Source organism: Anabrus simplex, chromosome 5 (assembly GCF_040414725.1).
Source record: "Anabrus simplex isolate iqAnaSimp1 chromosome 5, ASM4041472v1, whole genome shotgun sequence".
Lineage (NCBI taxonomy): Eukaryota > Metazoa > Arthropoda > Insecta > Orthoptera > Tettigoniidae > Anabrus > Anabrus simplex.
Window position 1 is genome coordinate 344,974,802 of NC_090269.1, and position 19,574 is coordinate 344,994,375.

Here is a 19,574-nt window from a genome sequence, read left to right on the forward strand (position 1 = left end):
TGTTTTGACTTCTTGTGCTACCTATGGATCTCCTTAACAAACTAAGTCATGTAGAAGTTCTAGTCTCTCATGGCATGAAATCTTTGTACAATTGGTAAGACAATTAGTGAAAGCTTTAATTGGGTTGTTCTCAAAATACAGGTGTTTTTAAATAACAACGGTCAATAATTAATATCGTCTGAAGTATTGCACCTAGTAGCATGAATTCTTTTTTAAAAATGCTCACTATCTTATGACAATTTTAGAACCACCAAAAATTTCAAAAACGAAAAATCCTACTTTTGGTCACTTTCCGCTCAGCAGGTCACATACTGATTGGGAAGAATGTGATTTTCTCAACCGTTCATAGAATGATATCTGTAATATAGGTATATCTCTGACACAGCGTATGACCGAGTTGAAGCTACCGAGTTCCCCTGGAGTACAGACTACACCGCAGTACAGTACATTCACGCACCGTTGTGCTGTTTAGCGTGTAGTATCCTATTGGAACACGCCAACTGGTTGTAAATCGAATGGTAGAGGTAGCAGATACAACACACCTCTATAAAACGAACAATTCAACGGTTTATGCGTCCACCTGTCACCCGGCGGCCCCGGGTTCGATTCCCGGCCGTGTTAGGGGCTTTTAATTGTAAATGATTAATATCCCTGGCCTGGGGACTAGGTGTTTGTGTCGTTCTTAACGTTCCTTTCCTTATATTCAACACTTTACATTTCCGCCATTTACAAAATATACGCAGGTTCCTCACATATGGTGCAAGTAGGGGCAAAATAGCATTAAAAAAAAAGGAGAAAACTACGGTGGTATTTCCGAGATTTGTGAACTGCGCTGTAGGTACTGCTATTGATTTACATCAAATATTTAATACAACCCTTTAGGCAGAACTCTTTTCCGAAGGAGCACGCGGCTCTCAGTTTCACTCAGGCTACACCGAAAATGAATACCAGGTTAATAACTGGGAGCAAAGACGGCCGGGCGTAGAGCAAAACACTCTACCCCACTAAGTGCCGAGGTTATGAATAGTGGAAAACTTTACCCTCTAAACCTCCAAGGGCTTTCATGGCCTGTACGGAGATGACTTTGCTTTTGTTTTGATGTTAGGCAATGCTCCTTCAAGACATTAAGAAAATAAACGAAATAATATTTATGAACATTATTATTATCAAAAACACTGCAGTTGGGAGATATCCTCGTGGAAGTATAGTCTTGGAAAACATCTTTCTATATCGATGTTCGAAGTGAAAAAGTTTCTTTTCTTAACAAATATCCTCGGACACTCCCGGCACTAAAAACCATCCGCCATTTCATTTTTTCTTAACAAAGACCTCCCTTACTTGTGTTAGTTTACACTTACATGTACTTTAGCAGCATTTAACACTGAATGAAGAAGGTGAGCAACTCCAATGCAGGCAACCACACTCTTCCATTCCTCCTGGGACGTCTTAGTATCTAATGGTTTGGCATATATTTATGCTCGATAAGGTTTGACTACTTTGGTACCCCCTTAGTCTGTGCTACAGTCCGTGTACCGTGTAGTGAGACCAGCGGTGAAACGTAAATACATTACAGTATTGAAAGATAGAATTTTGGTTAGCCCACCCGTTATAAATTTGCAAGTAAATCAAAATATAATGGGAAACTATGGATTTTCATGTATTGAAACATTCACAGATCCCGACCAACATCGATCCCATAATCTTGTGCACGAGATTGAACACCCGAACATTTGAACCTCTAAGACTGGTGTTGAGTGAAACAGTTGTTCTTGGCTTTGCGTCGCATCGTCACAGATAGGTCTTATGGCGACGATGGGATAGGAACGGCCTGGGAGTGGCAAGGAAGCGGCCGTGGCCTTAATTAAGGTACAGCCCCAGCATTTGCGTGGTGTGAAAATAGGAAACCACGGAAAACCATCTTCAGGGGTGCCGACAGTGGGGTAATGAAACAGTTAGCTACTGTATATAGATCATAAGATTCTCACGAACAACCCTTCCTGTGGATGACACTGAAGACATCTATGGTTACCGCCCACCAGTCGTAAGAGAAGTGATTCTCATTAATTTCAGTGGATGAAAGCTTGATATTCGAGCAAGGATACAGTTTGTTTGTCAAGGAATTGATCAATTTCAAGGGAATCCGATCTGTTCTCCATTCTCACTAATTGTCTTTCAGAATAGATTATCGCAGAACAGTCTTCTCCGAACAAGAGTGGGTTGAACTGAAACCGAGTCATTAAAGGTAGGTATCTAAACTTGTTGAGTTGCATATAGTCAGAATTGCTACCGCTTGGGAAACTCACCTTTCCAAATCATGATGCAGACAGCTGTTGTTTGAGCGCTTATCAATACTTTCAATAAGACCAAGTAAATTAGCTATGTGGTACTATTCCATTTAAAGCGAGAGGAAAGTATAATTTAAATGGTTCACAGGATATGTATAAAAGACAGCACGCGAAAAGAAATTACATCAGCATGTTACTGAACGAACTGTGTAAAATTTTAAGTTCAATTCTTTCTTTCTCTTTTTACGGCATGATCTCCCCGTAAATATATGAAAAAAATTGTTTAGAATATTGGTAAATATGTGGAAAATCTAGTACAGTCTACCAGTAAGCGTTGAATCTCTCTGTAAATTCTTGAATGGTTTATATAAAGCTTGAAATGTAACCTATTTTGATTTCAAAACTGGTAAAGTTGATAAGGTTGATGCCATAGGAACTTAAAACCCAACATAACGCCTGTGTAATTATTACGATGAATGATACATGTATTCAAGCGTATTAAATTCGTCACATGATTAACTTCATTTTGTAAATTACCGTCGCTTTAACTCTGAAATGTAAGGTGATGAAAAATGAGGGTAAACTAATTTCTTACTCTCCATGCAGAAGATTCCCTCCAGAGATGTGCAATATTACTGTGGGCGGGATGAATAACAAGTCACTAAATATGAGAGGAGTAGTAGTAGTAGTAGCAAATTGATTAATTTTGTATGCCTGGGAACTTTAATTTAAAACAGCAAAGTGTTCTAAGACGAGAAAAAGGAGACGTCCTACGACTCACATGACAACTTTCAAATTTACGGAAGAAGAGGATCATCAATAAGAACACAAAATTAAAGCTGGTCAATGCGATGATAATTATAATTTTAATACACGCCACTGAGACATAGAGAGTTAAGACTGTTATACAGAAAGAACATATAGCATTAGTCTGTGTCGTGCCCTGCGAATAATTTTGATGGAACATCGCACCATCTCTTCAGTTTTCGAGGTGCTAAGATTCAAGAACAGGCTCTTGAATAAGATTAAGACTTTCTGAGACAATTCAATTAACATTCAAGAAGAAGGGAAGTCATAGAGAAACGGGTAGTACAAGATCTAGGTATGTACACCTACCAGGTGAGTTGACCCGTCCTCACTCCTTGTTTAGGATACGAGGGGAGAGAGACTACTCGCTTTATCAGTATTAAACATTTTCGACTTACCTTGACCTTTTTGTCGATTTCTGGTGGTCTCTCGATGAAGCAAGCAACAGTTGTTGAGAGGGTAGAAGCCGCGGGAGGGCCAGGACGGCCCTGCGCCTCCACGTCGTACCGGTCCGACATGTTGGTAGCGCGAGGACGGCGCACTGGTATAGGAGAGGTCAGCGCCACAGTCGCCGGGTCTTCGGCCTCATCCTCATCCGCACTCTCTGCAAACATACAAGAAAACGTACCGACTTATGTAATGCTATGTTTATATTGGAACTGTATAAAATATGCACCGTTTAGAAATAATGAATATCCGCCAGTTTAGGAATGCAATGAGATTAGAAATGGGTTACAAGCTCATTCTTAACCATCGTAAAGGTAACGTTCCATCGTTTTACTACTTCTGATTCGATGAACGGGAATTTATAGATCTAGCCCACTTTCTTCCCAATTTCAGAACTTTGAAATAAAAATGCACCCGCCACTTTAGGTGACAATGCTGTACACATTAGCACAACTCTTAGGCAAGAAGTACATGTAGCTACTGACAACGGCGCGAATACTTTGGTTAAAAAAAAAATGGCTTACCAACAATAACAACAACAACAACAAAGTCGACATAATCTGGTACTTCATGCTGTTACGTGCCAGCCCCGTTATGGCCCACTTCGAGATTTCCTGGAAGGGATGAGCAAGTTAGGCCAGGGACATCCCAGCCAGACCGAGGACATGTCACGGTCTCTTCTTTATTGTTCTCTTCATTCGGACTCCTCGTGGGTCTTCTCCAAGGTGCAATGAGAATGTTCCGTCTCTAGCGGAGCCCAGAAGTTTCTAGTACCTGGGTATAAAAATGAAGCTAGCCGTGAACAGTCAGTCAGTAATGGGAGTGTAAAGATAGTGGTGCAGGCTGTCATCAGTGTTCCACCGGAGTCTGAGTATCGTCGTATACTCAGCGGAGTATTGCGTGTACTGTCTTGGAGTACTGTGTGTGTGTAATACTGTGGACAGCAGGCCACCTTGGAATCTGTGTGGAAAAGTAGGTCTCCTAGTGTTGAGTAGTTCAGTATGTGGAGCGGCCATGCGAATCAACTGTGTTGACTGTGTGAATGGCAGACTTTCCCTGGAGTCGAGCAAAGGAACAGTAGAGGGTTCTGGTGGCCAGTCTGCGTGCAGCTCTTGAGTACTGTGACTGGACGTGTGGAGAGGAAGTGAAAAGTGAAGCCTGCCAATGAGGATTTTAGCCTGTTCCATGTAAAGCCTTCACAACTTGAGTCCCGCTGTAGAAAACTTGTAAATAAACAGCAATTAGTGGAGTATGGTCATTCGAGATTGAAGATAATTGTGTGTGTATACTGATTAGGTAATCTTGAATTAAATTACCTACATCCTTAAAACCATTAGTGCTTTATTCGTATATTTCCATTTGCTTTACGTCGCACCAGGGCAGACAGGTCTTATGACGACGATGAGATTGGAAAGGGATAGGAGGAGAAAGAAAGCGACCGTAGTCTTAATTCAGTTACAGCCCCAGCATTTGCCTGGTGTGGAAATGGGAGACCACGGAAAACCATCTTCAGGGCTGCCGGCAGTGGGGTTCGAGCCCAGTATCTCCCGGTTGTAAGCTCACAAATGTGCCACCGAAACTGCAGGGCTAAATCGCTTTACTCGTAACAGTATGGTTACCGTAAGGGTTGTTCGACTGAAACGTAGATTGGTGTCTAAAAACATGTATTGTACACTGACTGACAGAGCAAATACAACACCAAGAAGGAGTGGTCAGAACTTTATGCCAATTGCAGGGTAGACTGACGTCACTGAGGTATGCTCATGATGTGAAATGCGCCGCTGTGCTGCGCACGTAGCGAACGATAAATGGGACACGGCGTTGGCGAATGGCCCACTTCGTACCGTGATTTCTCAGCCGACAGTCATTGTAGAACGTGTTGTCGTGTGCCACAGGACACGTGTATAGCTAAGAATGCCAGGCCGCCGTCAACGGAGGCATTTCCAGCAGACAGACGACTTTACGAGGGGTATGGTGATCGGGCTGAGAAGGGCAGGTTGGTCGCTTCGTCAAAACGCAGCCGATACCCATAGGGATGTGTCCACAGTGCAGCGCCTGTGGCGAAGATGGTTGGCGCAGGGACATGTGGTACGTGCGAGGGGTCCAGGCGCAGCCCGAGTGACGTCAGCACGCGAGGATCGGCGCATCCGACGCCAAGCGGTGGCAGCCCCGAACGCCACGTCAACCGCCATTCTTCAGCATGTGCAAGACACCCTGGCTGTTCCAATATCGACCAGAACAATTTCCCGTCGATTGGTTGAAGGAGGCCTGCACTCCCGGCGTCCGCTCAGAAGACTACCATTGACTCCACAGCATAGACGTGCACGCCTGGCATGGTGCCGGGCTAGAGCGACTTGGATGAGGGAATGGCGGGACGTCGTGTTCTCCGATGAGTCAAGCTTCTGTTCTGTCAGTGATAGTCACCGCAGACGAGTGTGGCGTCGGCGTGGAGAAAGGTCAAATCCGGCAGTAACTGTGGAGCGCCCTACCGCTAGACAACGCGGCATCATGGTTTGGGGCGCTATTGCGTATGATTCCACGTCACCTCTAGTGCGTATTCAAGGCACGTTAAATGCCCACCGCTACGTGCAGCATGTGCTGCGGCCGGTGGCACTCCCGTACCTTCAGGGGCTGCCCAATGCTCTGTTTCAGCAGGATAATGCCCGCCCACACACTGCTCGCATCTCCCAACAGGCTCTACGAGGTGTACAGATGCTTCCGTGGCCAGCGTACTCTCCGGATCTCTCACCAATCGAACACGTGTGGGATCTCATTGGACGCTGTTTGCAAACTCTGCCCCAGCCTCGTACGGACGACCAACTGTGGCAAATGGTTGACAGAGAATGGAGAACCATCCCTCAGGACACCATCAGCACTCTTATTGACTCTGTACCTCGACGTGTTTCTGCGTGCATCGCCGCTCGCGGTGGTCCTACATCCTACTGAGTCGATGCCGTGCGCATTGTGTAACCTGCATATCGGTTTGAAATAAACATCAATTATTCTTCCGTGCCGACTCTGTTTTTTCCCCAACTTTCATCCCTTTCGAACCACTCCTCCTTGGTGTTGCATTTGCTCTGTCAGTCAGTGTATATACTGGGTAACAAACTGTACTCTATAACAAAACATGTTGGTGAAGTGGAGGGAAGTAAGCGGAGTCCTCTTCGACCGCTGGACACCCATCCACCTGAAAGCCAAGGTTTACAGGAGCTTCGTACACCCTGTCGCCCTTTATTGTTATGAATGATGGCTAGCATCCGTTAAACACGAACAAGCGCTATACGTCACGGAGATGCGCAGGCTCACTGGGCACTCGGTCTGACGTGATGTGATCGCATGCTCGAGCGATGTTGAGAGTTGGGCCCATAATCGAGAAAATGCGGAAGGCTCGTTTATGCTGGTACGGTCATGCTCAGTGATGAGCAATCAGTCACCAAAACAGCCCTGCGCCTTAACCCAGATGGACACCGACCCGTTGGGCGACCTAAGAGGCGGCGGCGGCTTGATCGTCTGAAGGAAGACATGCGGGATACAAATGTCTTTCCTTGCGATACCTTTGATCGACAGAAGTGGAGACGGGCATGCAAAGCAGCGGACCTTGCGGCAAAGCGGGATAAGCGCTAAGCAGCAACAGCGGAGGAGAGAAAGAAGAAGACAACACTATATAAAAACGGCACCATACTGATGATAGTCAGAAATAGTTAACTATTATCTCCCCCACCGTTCAGGCACCTGTACGCTGAGCAAGTTTCTCCATAAAATTCGCACTGAATAACTCTGGTTGCTTGTTGAACAACTCCTTCATAGCATCCAAAACCGCTCCATGGGTGGTGAAAAGCTTACTCCTCAGGATTTCTTTCAGCACACCAAAACGTAACTGTCGCAAGGAGCGAGATCTTGCCTTGATGGCACCTGATCCATAAGACTTGAGTGAAATGATTCTACCGAGCTCGGTAGCTGCAGTCGCTTAAGTGCGGCCAGTATGCAGTATTCGGAAGATAGTGGTTTCGAACCAAACTGTCGGCAGCCCTGAATATGGTTTTCCGTTGTTTCCCATTTCTTAATTAAAGTCACGGCCACTTCCTTCCCACTGCTAGCCCTTTCCTGTGCCATCGTCGCCATAAGACCTTTCTGTGTTGGTGCGAAGTAAAGCAACTTACATATATTGAGAATCATTTCTTATATATATATAAGAAATGATTCTACTGCCCATTGTTGTGTCGGCAGCGTGTTTACGTTTGAGACCCTGGAGCACGAGCTCAGCCCGTGAAAATATTTCCCTTCAGAGCACTTCCTTGCACAAGAACTGAATATTGCTAGTTTGTATTTGTTTGGATGTAACTAATAAACACAAATTTTGCATCAGTATTTTCCTCTACCTCGTCGACACGTCTGTCAGATTGACCCGTTACAACAAACACCAGTCTATGCATTGTTGCCACCACTTAGGCACCCCGTCAAATTTCCGATAATGTAGTAGTGTTTCGAAAATGTTGCGAATTTTCAGCTGGGAAGTCTTGGGAGTAAGAAGACGAGATGCTCGACTAGGTGGCATGTTTCGAGCTATCATTAGAGAGATAGCGTAAAATGATATTAGTAGATGAATAAGCTTGAGCGAAGCTTTTAAAAGTAGCAAAGAACATAATATGAAGATAAAGTTGGAATTCAAGAGGGAAAATTGGCGTATGTTTAGGATGAGGAGTACGGGATTGGAATTATTTTTCAAGGTAAATGCGGTAAATTTCCAATTCTTTTGAAATCGTTTCAGAAAATTTAGGCCTGAATGCATATCATTGATGTTGGATACTTTAAATGATTGACTGATGATTGATATTTGCAATGTTGCCAACTCCGTCTATGTTTCAATTGAGTGATCCTCACACATCATGATTTTCAACGATTGTAACTAAACACTACAGCCCGGCATCTTCAAGCGAAACTTCGAATAGCTCCCTCCTGCCTTTCTGTCCCTAGCTCTGCAACACCAACAGGTTTCTAATCTGTACAGGGGAGTATCCCGTGACGAGCCAATCGAAGTAGAGATCGCCCAAAGTTGCTGGATAGTGACTGAAGGTCGGTGCCCAATTACCTGTCATGGGGGACACCTTTCCGTTAAGCCAGCATTGAAATGGTCTAGTTCCTTACTTTTCTATCACGGCGCACGACTTTGCAGCCAGTGCTGCCAACTCTCGTACGCAGAGTGTACTACCTGCGCACTTTTTATCGATAGATTTGTGTATTGGTTTGAGAAGTAAGGAGGGAGCATCTCCGGTTCCGTTAGTACTGCCAACTGAATGGAAATGAAATCTGAATTGAATCGATAATATGATCGATCGATATGAATTTTCTAAACCTTTGTTATTTTAAGCCAACAACAGTGTCACACACACATTATATAACATTATATCTTATTCCTAGAGTGAATCCTATAGTTTGGCTTTGCTGTGTAAATAACAACAGTACTAGTACGTGAAGTGTACGCCAGACGTCGCACAGCGATGCATAAGCGATTCATAGTTTGTGTTTCAAAGATTGCCAGTACGAATCTCGAAGATTGTCGAGGTCGACCGATTCAGCACTAGGGTGTAAATCTATCGCTAAAAAGTGCGCAAATAGTATTGATTGTAAGATTTTAGCTGAAGTCTTTTTTTTTTGGAATGTGATATTTTATCCTATAGAAAGTACAGTATATTATTTCCGTGTGTTAACTCAAGAAGTGCTAAGGATCTAAAAGTGGCTCACTGCACCATTCTGTGGTGCCAGGATCGCTTTTTGAGATCATCAGTAAATGTGTGTTTTCATGACTGTTATGTCATCTGTTGGTGAAACAATTGTACTGCATCAACATGGATGTCTCTAGTTGACACTTATTACCCGTATTGTCGCTTTTGGTAGTATTTGTTATTTTCGTGTCTGTACAAATCTCGTATCTAGTAGTTGCCATGTGACTGTGATAAACAAACATGACAGCGTCGAAATCAAAAACATTGATGACTGAATCAGATACTTTACAAGATTTTGATGAGGGCAGTGACTTTAGTTAAATTGATAGCGAAGATGATTCTGAGGACATTGAAAATCCAGGTGAGGCTGGAGGAAGTTCGGATAATTTTTCAGATGAATATAGACCATTTCCAACAACTGACATTTTCACACCAGGCAAATGCTGGAGCTGTACCTTAATTAAGGCCACGGCCGCTTCCTTCCCATTCGTAGCCCTCTCCTGTCCCATCGTCGCCATAAGACCTATCTGTGTCGGTGCGACGTAAAGCAACTAGCAAAACAAAAAAAAAAAAAACTGACGGAAGTGCGCTGTATGTGCGACAACAGAAAGAATCCTGTGCTTATTGTTTACTAATGTTCGAAGCAGACTGAAATCTAACATTGGGTCGATGAAATGAAATGGTGTATGGCTTATAGTGCCAGGAGTGTCCGAGGATATGCTCGGCTCGCCAGGTGCAGGTCTTTAGATTTGACTTCCGTAGGCGACCTGCGCGTCATGATCAAGATGATGAAGATGATGATGATGATGATGATGATGATGATGTAGACGACACATATACCCCCATTCCAGAGGAATTAACCAATGATGGTCTAATATCTACAATGCTATGACTCATGAGCCGTGCGCCGATGATCATTTCACATTCAAAGTCGGTTAACTCGACGTGTTGCCATCTTCACGACACCGGTGTCTGCCACAGACTGCTCAGCTACGCCGCAACTAGCCGCAACACTCAGGGGTCATGCATGACATATTTTCTAATGGGACACACCGTCCCGTGACTTTTTGCCACTCAGTTTATAAGGTCTTACACTGTGGTTAGCTGATATGAGTTCTGTTGGTCGAAGAAATTTTCACCATGAGGATGTTGGCGGACAGGGTAGAAGAAGTTGTGCTAACCACTACATTGCGTGCTAAAAGCCTGGATTCATTTCTAAACCTTCGCTCAGGGTTAATATTGACTGAGTGCACACTGCACCGTTGATGGCGATTCTTTCCTAACCCATCGTCATTAAGAAGACGTAACTGAGTCGGTGTGACTTTTAAGCACTTACAAACAATCATAAAATCTTCTTATTCTTGTCAACCATCTTACCCTCCAGGGTTGGTTTTCCTTCGGACGCAGCGAGGGATCCCACCTCTACCGCCTCAAGGGCTGTGTCCTGGAGCGTGATACAATGGGTCGGGGGAAACAACTGGTGAGTATGACCAATACCTCGCCCAGGCGGCCGCACCTGCTATGCTGAACAGAGGTATTGTTGGGGTATGGAAAGATTGGCAGGGATATACAAGGAAGAGGGAAAGAAGCGGCCGTGGCCTTAAGTTACGTACCATCCCGGCATTTGCCTGGAGGAGAAGTGAGAAACCACGGAAAACCACTTCCAGGATGGCTGAGGTGGGAATCGAACCCACCTCTACTCAGTTGACCTCCCGAGGCTGAGTGGACCCCGTTCCAGCCCTCGTACCACTTTTCAAATTTCGTGGCAGAGTCATAATCGAACCCGGACCTCCGGGGGTGGCAGGTAATCACCCTAACCACTACACCAGAGAGGCGGACTATAGACTATTTCACGAAGTAAAATTGAAGAAAGGAGAAGTGGCAGAATTTTTTCTTTGCTATTTATTTTACGTAGCACCGATACGGATAGGTTGTATGGCGACGATGGAACAGGAAAGGCCTAGGAATGGGAAGGAAGTGGCCGTGGCCTTAATTTAGGTACAGCCCCAGCATTTGTCTGGTGTGAAAATGGGAAACCACGGAAAAGCATGTTTAGGACTGCCGACAGTGGGATTCGAATCCACTATTTCCCGGATGCGAGCTCACAGCTGCGAGCCCTTAACTGCATGGCCAACTCGCCCGGTAGAGTAGCAGAAGTAGGAGAATATCTTGGCTACGGAATCTACGAGAATGGTATGGGCTCAGTAGTCCTGATCATTTTAGAGTTGCCGGGAACAGGAATCAGATCACTCTTATGACAGCCGACATCCAGTGAGGATATGGTACAAGAATAAGAATAAGAATAATAAGAAATAGTCTCTTGTTGGCCATTTTTATTGCGAAGATTATGCGTTTCCAAGAGTAACAACACATTCTTGAACACCAAAATATGACGAACCGAAAATTCTGAGAGGCATGAGAAGGAGTTAGTCCATCTCCAGACCTTTCGTTTGGCGTGAAAACGGGAAATAATGAAAATCACCTTCGGGGCTGTCGACAGCTGGGTTCGAACCCACCATCTCTGGAATTCAAGATGAAAGCTACGTGACGCTAACCGCGCAGCCACCCGCTCGGCCAGCACATAGTTATATTGCGTAAGAGGATCATTATGTAAAATATTTTAGTAATGTTATAATTGCTAAAAATGTATTGAATACACTCATATTTAACAAGAAACAAATACTGTAATCATATAACATAACATTTCAACATGAATATTTAAGTAGTTGTTTAAACAGTGTACTTTAACTGGGCCATCGGTGACCCCAGACTGTGGTTTGTGTCATGAAAGTGGCAGGGTGTTGTTCTAAGGTTAAAGGGGATGATATCACTTTTAACTGATCACCTGTTTAACAGTTTAATAGTTGTACAAATTGCGTGTTTCGTTTCCTCTTTGCAAGTGGAAGCCATTACGCTTATTAAACATATCTTTGCTAGGCTGGGGCGCATCGTTTTAATGGATTTAAAAAATGGGGCAATTTTTTCAAGTCATGAAGAAATAGATTCGTTGAAATAAATGGACTGTTACAAACATTACTTAAAATGACTGAAACACACGCATTAGTCAGTGCTGCCATATCTTAATTGCTTTTATGTTGTTTCATGTTTCGTGTCATAATTGAATGAAAACGTAAAGTGATTTTTACTTCTTCAGTGCAAATGACCTGTGATCGTAAAGATAAATTACTTTGACGCTGAGTGCCCAAGGTTTATTTTAGCTGAATTATGGTTCCGGAAATTCATTCATTCCAAACGTGTTCAATAATAATAATGAAACCAAATTCCATGGCGCAAGAGCCCCGAAGGGCCATGGCCTACCAAGCGACCTCTGCTCAGCCCACAGGCTGTAGATTGCGAGGTGTCGTGTGGTCAGCACGACGGATTCTCTCGGCCGTTATTCTTGGCTTTCTAGACCGGGGCCGCTATCTCATCGTCAGATAGCTCCTCAATTTTAATCACGTAGGCTGAGTGAACCTCGAACCATTCCTCAGTTGCAGGTAACAATCACTGACCTGGCCAGGAATCGAACCCGAGCCTCCGGGTAAGATCCAGGCACGCTACCCCTACACCGCGGGGCCAGATCAATCAACAGCTCCGCCATCAGCTGTCATAGATGGCCTAGGCCTAATTGAAGAGGCGTACTAGGAAAATTGGGAGTGAGTTAGTTTCCCGTTGCTTTCCTCACCGAGCCATTTATAAAAAAAAATAATAAAAGCTGGGAGTGGGAAGGAAGCGACCCGACTGTAGCCTTAAGTAAGGTACAGCATCAGCATTTGTCTGTTGTCGAAACAAGAAATCACTGAAAACCATCCTCAGAGCTGCCGACAGTGGGGTTCGAACCCCGCGCAGCCAGTTGCTCGGTCGTCGTTGCAATGTAAAACAATTACGTTTTTCATCTTCTTTATGTCATCTTTTTAATGTCCTGGTGGAACCGCGTGTGCCAACTATGTCGCACAAATGGACTTGGACCTGTTTTACGGCTGAATGCCCTTCCTGATTATAATTTCGTGTGGCTATTTATAGCGGCGTGCAGTCCTTGTGAGGCAGACCCTCCGATGAGGGTGGGCAGCATCTGCCATGTGTAGGTAACTGCGTGTTTTTGTGGTGTGTGAGTTGCAGGGATGTTGGGCATAGCACGAACACCCAGATCCCGGGCCACTGGAATTAACCAAGGAAGGTTAAAGTCCCCGACCCGGTCGGCGATCGAACCCGGGACCCTCTGAACCGAAGCCCAGTATGCTGATCATTCAGCCAACCAGTCGGACCCCTTCCTTACGTTAACCCTATAATATTCGTAGCGTATTTCTCTAGTGGTTGGCAGTATGATGAGATATGTGTATATGAAGAGAAGTTGGTGTGTTCGAACGAACATAAATTCTTAGGCTCCCAGTAAGGGGAAATAACCGGTCGCAGTTAAAATACCGAACCCGGCTGGGAATCTAATCCAGAGTCCTCTGAACTGGAGACCTCAACGCTGACCATTCAGCCAAGAAACTGGACACTTTGAAACGCTACGTAAAATATTGCTGCTACTATAAGTGAGTCAACAAACACTGGGGTAGATTTCTGTTAACAACTCTACTTCAGACCATAAAGAATAAGAAAGAATATCTTAAACGAAATGCATTTAGGTCAAAAAGGAAGACTGGCAGATAATTTTGTATAACAATCTTTTCCGAGTGACGATACGGATAGTTTTCAACATCCTTCGCACTCAAATGTGTTAAGTCCATCCTTTGACGAATTAGCTTCTTGCTTGAGAGCTCGCTGTATTTATTCTGCAACTGAATTTGGATCTCCAGATTAAGGCGTACCGTTTTCCGCCCAAAATGCCTAGTACCATTTATCCGTTCACATATTTTGCCGCCCGAGTTGTTTAGCCCGCGGAAGCACAGTCCTCCTAAGTCCAAGTTGGTTGTTCGATGCCAGCTCAGTTAAGTTTTACATATTGCTGACTACTTTTCCGGTTAGAGGAGAAGCTCAAATAACAGAAATGTTGTCCCGCAGAAGTTCTCTTACGTGCAAGTAAGCTTAACAACTCCGTAAAATACCATCGGAAAGAGTTGGTCTCGAACTTTAAACTTTCTGGCGAGAAAGCTAGCGTTCTACCATATGACGGACGTACTCAGATAGATGGCCAGACGGACTGGGAAAAGTAATTGAATTATGCTGAAGGAAAAACAATTATGTGACTTTCACCTAGGTATGTGATGAAAATTTTGTCATTGTTTACTTGACCTGGTACTGACGTGTATTTCATTCCCCATCTTACTCACTTACTGGTTATTTTCTACAATAATATTTACATTTGTTCCTGAACATCTAGACTATATATTGAACCATACAGTTCATGGACCAATAGTATAGATTTTAGTATTAGATATTGGGATTACCTGAGGCCACCAAGGAAGTCATTGTCTTATAGTTTATTTCATAAAAGATTCCAGAAGAAGCGTTCTCGTGGGAAGAGAGCTGGAGCATCATTATGAAAATTTCCAGATACTCATTAAAGGGATTTATGGCCCAAGCCAAGCCTCTTAATGGAGATCGGGGACGCTCCCCGGATCGCGGCAAACTAACCTTCGGAGGGAAGAAGGAATTAATTTAATGTCTCTGGTTACGAAAGAGATGCATTGGATCTGATACAAGAATTGCAACCTGCATAATCTATGCTAAATTTTGATATGCAACATGGCTGTAATCATAAATGCATTCGTTAAGTAGGGTACTTGACGTGCTTTGTGCGGGAAAACTTCGAGTCGCGGGCGCGCGTATCCTACACGCGATCAAGCGGCGTGGATACGCCAACCTGATTATAAATGCAGGTCCGCCTGGCACGTCAGCCTCATTCTCTGACCGTAAGGCTGCTTGAACGAAGTCGTTATGCTGCGAGTCGGCACGGAGAACAACGTTTTATCTTCGAGCTGCACATACAACTAGCACTACTGAATCTGGAAGAAAGTAAGTAATTAACCCGCATATTCAGCTGAATTCTTGATATTACCTGTATTGATCTGCTGTGGTGAGATGAGGTACTGCCTATAATAGACTGATGAACTAGTAGCTTCATATTTCTGTGAGGTCAAGTTGTAACTGACGTAATGCTAGAATAAATGTAGGCTCAGGGTAGTTCTGGTACAACGACATGTTGTCCGAGTGAAAGAATAAAATAACAGTGTTACCAAGTTTGATGAAGAAAACTATAGTGTACCAGGTTTAGAATTCAGAACAAGACTTGGTCAATGTAACGTGTGAGGCACGATATTAGTGGAAACATGCATCGAGTCTGGACAGTCTGTAATAAGTAATTTTTTTTTTCAGTTACCCCTGCATCAAGACCGTACGAGCTTCTACATAATCATTGCGAGGAAGCCACAACGGGAGCTGAAGCCGGCACGACATCGGGAATCGATCCAGGAACGTGGGGCGTACCTGATCAGCGCGACGTCGAAGGGGACATCTTCCAACCATCTAAGGAGCTGCAAGAAGGATTCACGCTAGATAGAATGTCTCCAGTCGTCCGCCGGTATCTGCTGCAAGCGTCGCAGTTTGTCATGATGTGGTAATTTCAGTGGTCCACAGGAAGGGCCGCTCCGTCATGTCATCAATCATATAAGGTCAGAGCTTTCCAATTCTGTTTCAAGCATGTCATTTAAATTTAGATAAGAACAGGGGGGCCGTCAGCCAACAGGTCAGTTTATGGTAGGCAAATTCTTGGTAATAAATAGCTAGGCCTCAAGCTCGAACCCAGTACATTAGTGTAGGTAGTAGGTTGTATATTCCTTGTTGGTGTGATTATATTTCATTTCGGTAGTATTATATTAGTGTACGTATAATCTTCATGGGTCAGGTCGAACTCCCTTGGTCATGTTAGGTAAGTCTGACAGACAGGCACTGTTTATAGTGTAGTGTTTAGGCATATGTCTTTGCAGACGTAGGTTGTGTATTTGATATCAGGATTTACCCCGTAACTCACCTAGCTTATCCGACAGGGTGGGCATGTCCGTGTGTTTGAGAGATTTGGGCATTATGCATGTAGCTGACTGTATGAATTGATATGAAAGAGCCCCAGCACAGATTAAGAGTGTATTAGATGCCTATGAGGTGCCTTATTAAGGCTATGTGATGATAGCTTACTGAATTGTGCCTTTGTATTATTAAGGATGAGCCCATTGGAGGTGGAAATGAGATTTGTTGTATTGCTTGTGGCATTGAGATGAGGGCGTGTAGCCCATGGGTATTTAAGGGAGCGCTTTAGCAGCCAGATTATGCGAGATACATTGAATAGCGAAGTTTCCTTGCACTCAGCCTACAAGTCAGTCAGCTGAGCTCATAAATTGTGTGGGCAGCCTCCTGTCTAGTGCACCGCTGGTAAGGGTTGTTGTGTCTGACGTCACCGTCTTGAAACTCGGTTATATTGCTGTCTGCAGCTTGTCGAGTGTGTAGAGGGGAAAGGACGACCTTGATGTTTTGACGCGGGGAGAGATTTTAGTTCTGTTTGTTCTGCTTTATTTTAACGCGTTGCCCGTTTTATGTTGACCCCTGGACAAGATGGTTGTGTTCTTTTTATATTGTTTTTTTTGTATATGATTATTCAACGCCTTGCTCTTCATAGGACCAGGGATCGAGACCGAGTCAGGGCACTGTATATTATGTGTTTATATTTGTTTGCACCGGGGTTCGAGGGTACGAGGCATAGTAAAAGTTTTATGATGTGGGGATTACTGTTAGATGTGTATTTCAGCAGATATCCATTTTCTCTTTATTTCATTACTTACACAATTGTACCATGCTTGTTACAGCACAGCTGTTTCGTGAAGGCAGTGAACTGGTAACCATCGGCTCAACATTATCTTTACCCCAGTCACATTTGAAAGCTCTTATATTTGTAAATAGTATTTTTTATGTAATAAATCCCTGATTGTAAAACTTTGAAAGCAGCGATGTTTTCTGTTAGATATTTTTTTGGTAGGATTTCTCTCTTACCCTGCATCATTTCGTATCCACCTAAGTTATTTTATGCCCTCATTTTCTACCCAGATACCCTGATTCATGTTCTACTGAGCTGCGGATTGTGGATACGCCTATAAGGTAAGACATGTGCCGTACATACATCTTTTCTTGGATGTATTGGTAACTATAATGTTCTTGGTTCGAATTCGGCATTTGCCTGACGGGAATCAAAAACATTATAGGGCACAATATATATATATATATAATAAGAGTTTTTTCTGTACATTACTTAGAATTTAAAATAATTGTATATCTGTATCGGTTGTCTCCACAAGAAGAAGGAAATGCACTTTTTAATTTTCCGTAATGTCTATCTGTATATGTGTCCGCGCATCACGAGAAAACGGCTGAAGAGACTTTAATGAAAATCGGTATGTGAAGTCGGATAATACGTCGCTACAATCTAGGCCATAAAATAATGTTATTCACACTGAATGAAATGGTAATTTAAGGAAAGACCTAAAATTTAAATCTCAAATATTTAAGTTATAAATACCACATAACTAAAGTTATGGAGTATTAAATTTCCAATCACTTATGTGTTACACATTTTTACCGTACCGGCTATGAATATCTCTGTTATCAGTCACAACCATCAGTATCACCCACCCATAGGATTTCTAGGCTTGAAGAACAGATTGAGCAGTTCACATTATCAATAAAGAGTGTTGTTAAGCCTGCTTTTGTTTTAGATGACCAATTTCTTTCAAAAAATGCCAAACAACAGCCCACCTACCAAGAAATACAGAACAATCCTCCAACTCGTAAGTAGAAGAGAAGTGTACCCGTTTTGGACGAACTGTTCTATTTCCAGCTAAATACCTCTCAGTTACCATTGGGGAGGGAGTATGTGGTACCTCCAGCTTCAGTAAAACAACTCCAAAGATTTTGTGACCAATATTCACATTCTCTCTTTGCTTTTTTAGATTGTGTATTCTCCTTGTGTAACGTATGTTTGTCTAGGGTTGTTTAGATCCGGTTGTTAAGTATGTGTGGTTCTGCGCTAACAATAAACAATTGCTTTTTACGTATTTCATTCTTAAATAGCAACTTGGAAGCATGAGTCAAATTAGGCTACTCTATTTAATATGATCCTTCAAAAACAATTTGGTATCAATGTCTGATCAACTTTTATGTAATGTATACAATATTAGTTGACAAACATACCTAACGATTAACAATATGGAGTACATATAAATGATATTTTTCCAAAGAAAAGAGCATCCAAGCTCATGGACCGAGAGGAAGGCAAAACGCTTGGCATTAATTTATTACTTCAGATTTTATTTACTCCGCCTTTTTAGTTGTTAATGTGTTAAGCTCAGATCTCCCGTTAGTATTTTTAAAGAAGTTACGAGGCATATTTGGAAAGATCATTGGACTCTTGTGCGCTGTGTGTGGGGTAATATTTGGTGAAAGGGAACATGTAAATATAACAGTGATACCTGTGATTACAGATCAGTTTTTTAATTCAATAAAGCAAGCTTAGATCAACTACCTATCAGCTTATGTCAGTGGTTATACACTGACTGACAGAGCAAATGCAACACCAAGAAGGAGTGGTCAGAACTTTATGCCAATTGCAGGGTAGACTGACGTCACTGAGGTATGCTCATGATGTGAAATGCGCCGCTGTGCTGCGCACGTAGCGAACTATAAATGGGACACGGCGTTGGCGAATGGCCCACTTCGTACCGTGATTTCTCAGCCGACAGTCATTGTAGAACGTGTTGTCGTGTGCCACAGGACACGTGTATAGCTAAGAATGCCAGGCCGCCGTCAACGGAGGCATTTCCAGCAGACAGACGACTTTACGAGGGGTATGGTGATCGGGCTGAGAAGGGCAGGTTGGTCGCTTCGTCAAATCGCAGCCGATACCCATAGGGATGTGTCCACGGTGCAGCGCCTGTGGCGACGATGGTTGGCACAGGGACATGTGGCACGTGCGAGGGGTCCAGGCGCAGCCCGAGTGACGTCAGCACGCGAGGATCGGCGCATCCGCCGCCAAACGGTGGCAGCCCCGCACGCCACGTCAACCGCCATTCTTCAGCATGTGCAAGACACCCTGGCTGTTCCAATATCGACCAGAACAATTTCCCGTCGATTGGAGGAAGGAGGCCTGCACTCCCGGCGTCCGCTCAGAAGACTACCATTGACTCCACAGCATAGACGTGCACGCCTGGCATGGTGCCGGGCTAGAGCGACTTGGATGAGGGAATGGCGGAACGTCGTGTTCTCCGATGAGTCACGCTTCTGTTCTGTCAGTGATAGTCACCGCAGACGAGTGTGGCGTCGGCGT

The 19,574-nt window shown here is 43.8% G+C and overlaps 1 protein-coding gene across 1 annotated transcript in view; it reads right to left on the bottom strand.

The window, feature by feature from the left end:
- Trpgamma (Transient receptor potential cation channel gamma) overlaps positions 1-19,574 on the bottom strand; it is a 1,057,337-nt gene that overhangs the window by 955,608 nt on the left and 82,155 nt on the right. The window contains exon 2 of the mRNA XM_067147636.2: positions 3,491-3,696. Coding sequence (XP_067003737.1) covers positions 3,491-3,610 — 120 coding nt within the window. The 5' untranslated portion in view covers positions 3,611-3,696. The remainder of the gene's footprint in view (positions 1-3,490; positions 3,697-19,574) is intronic.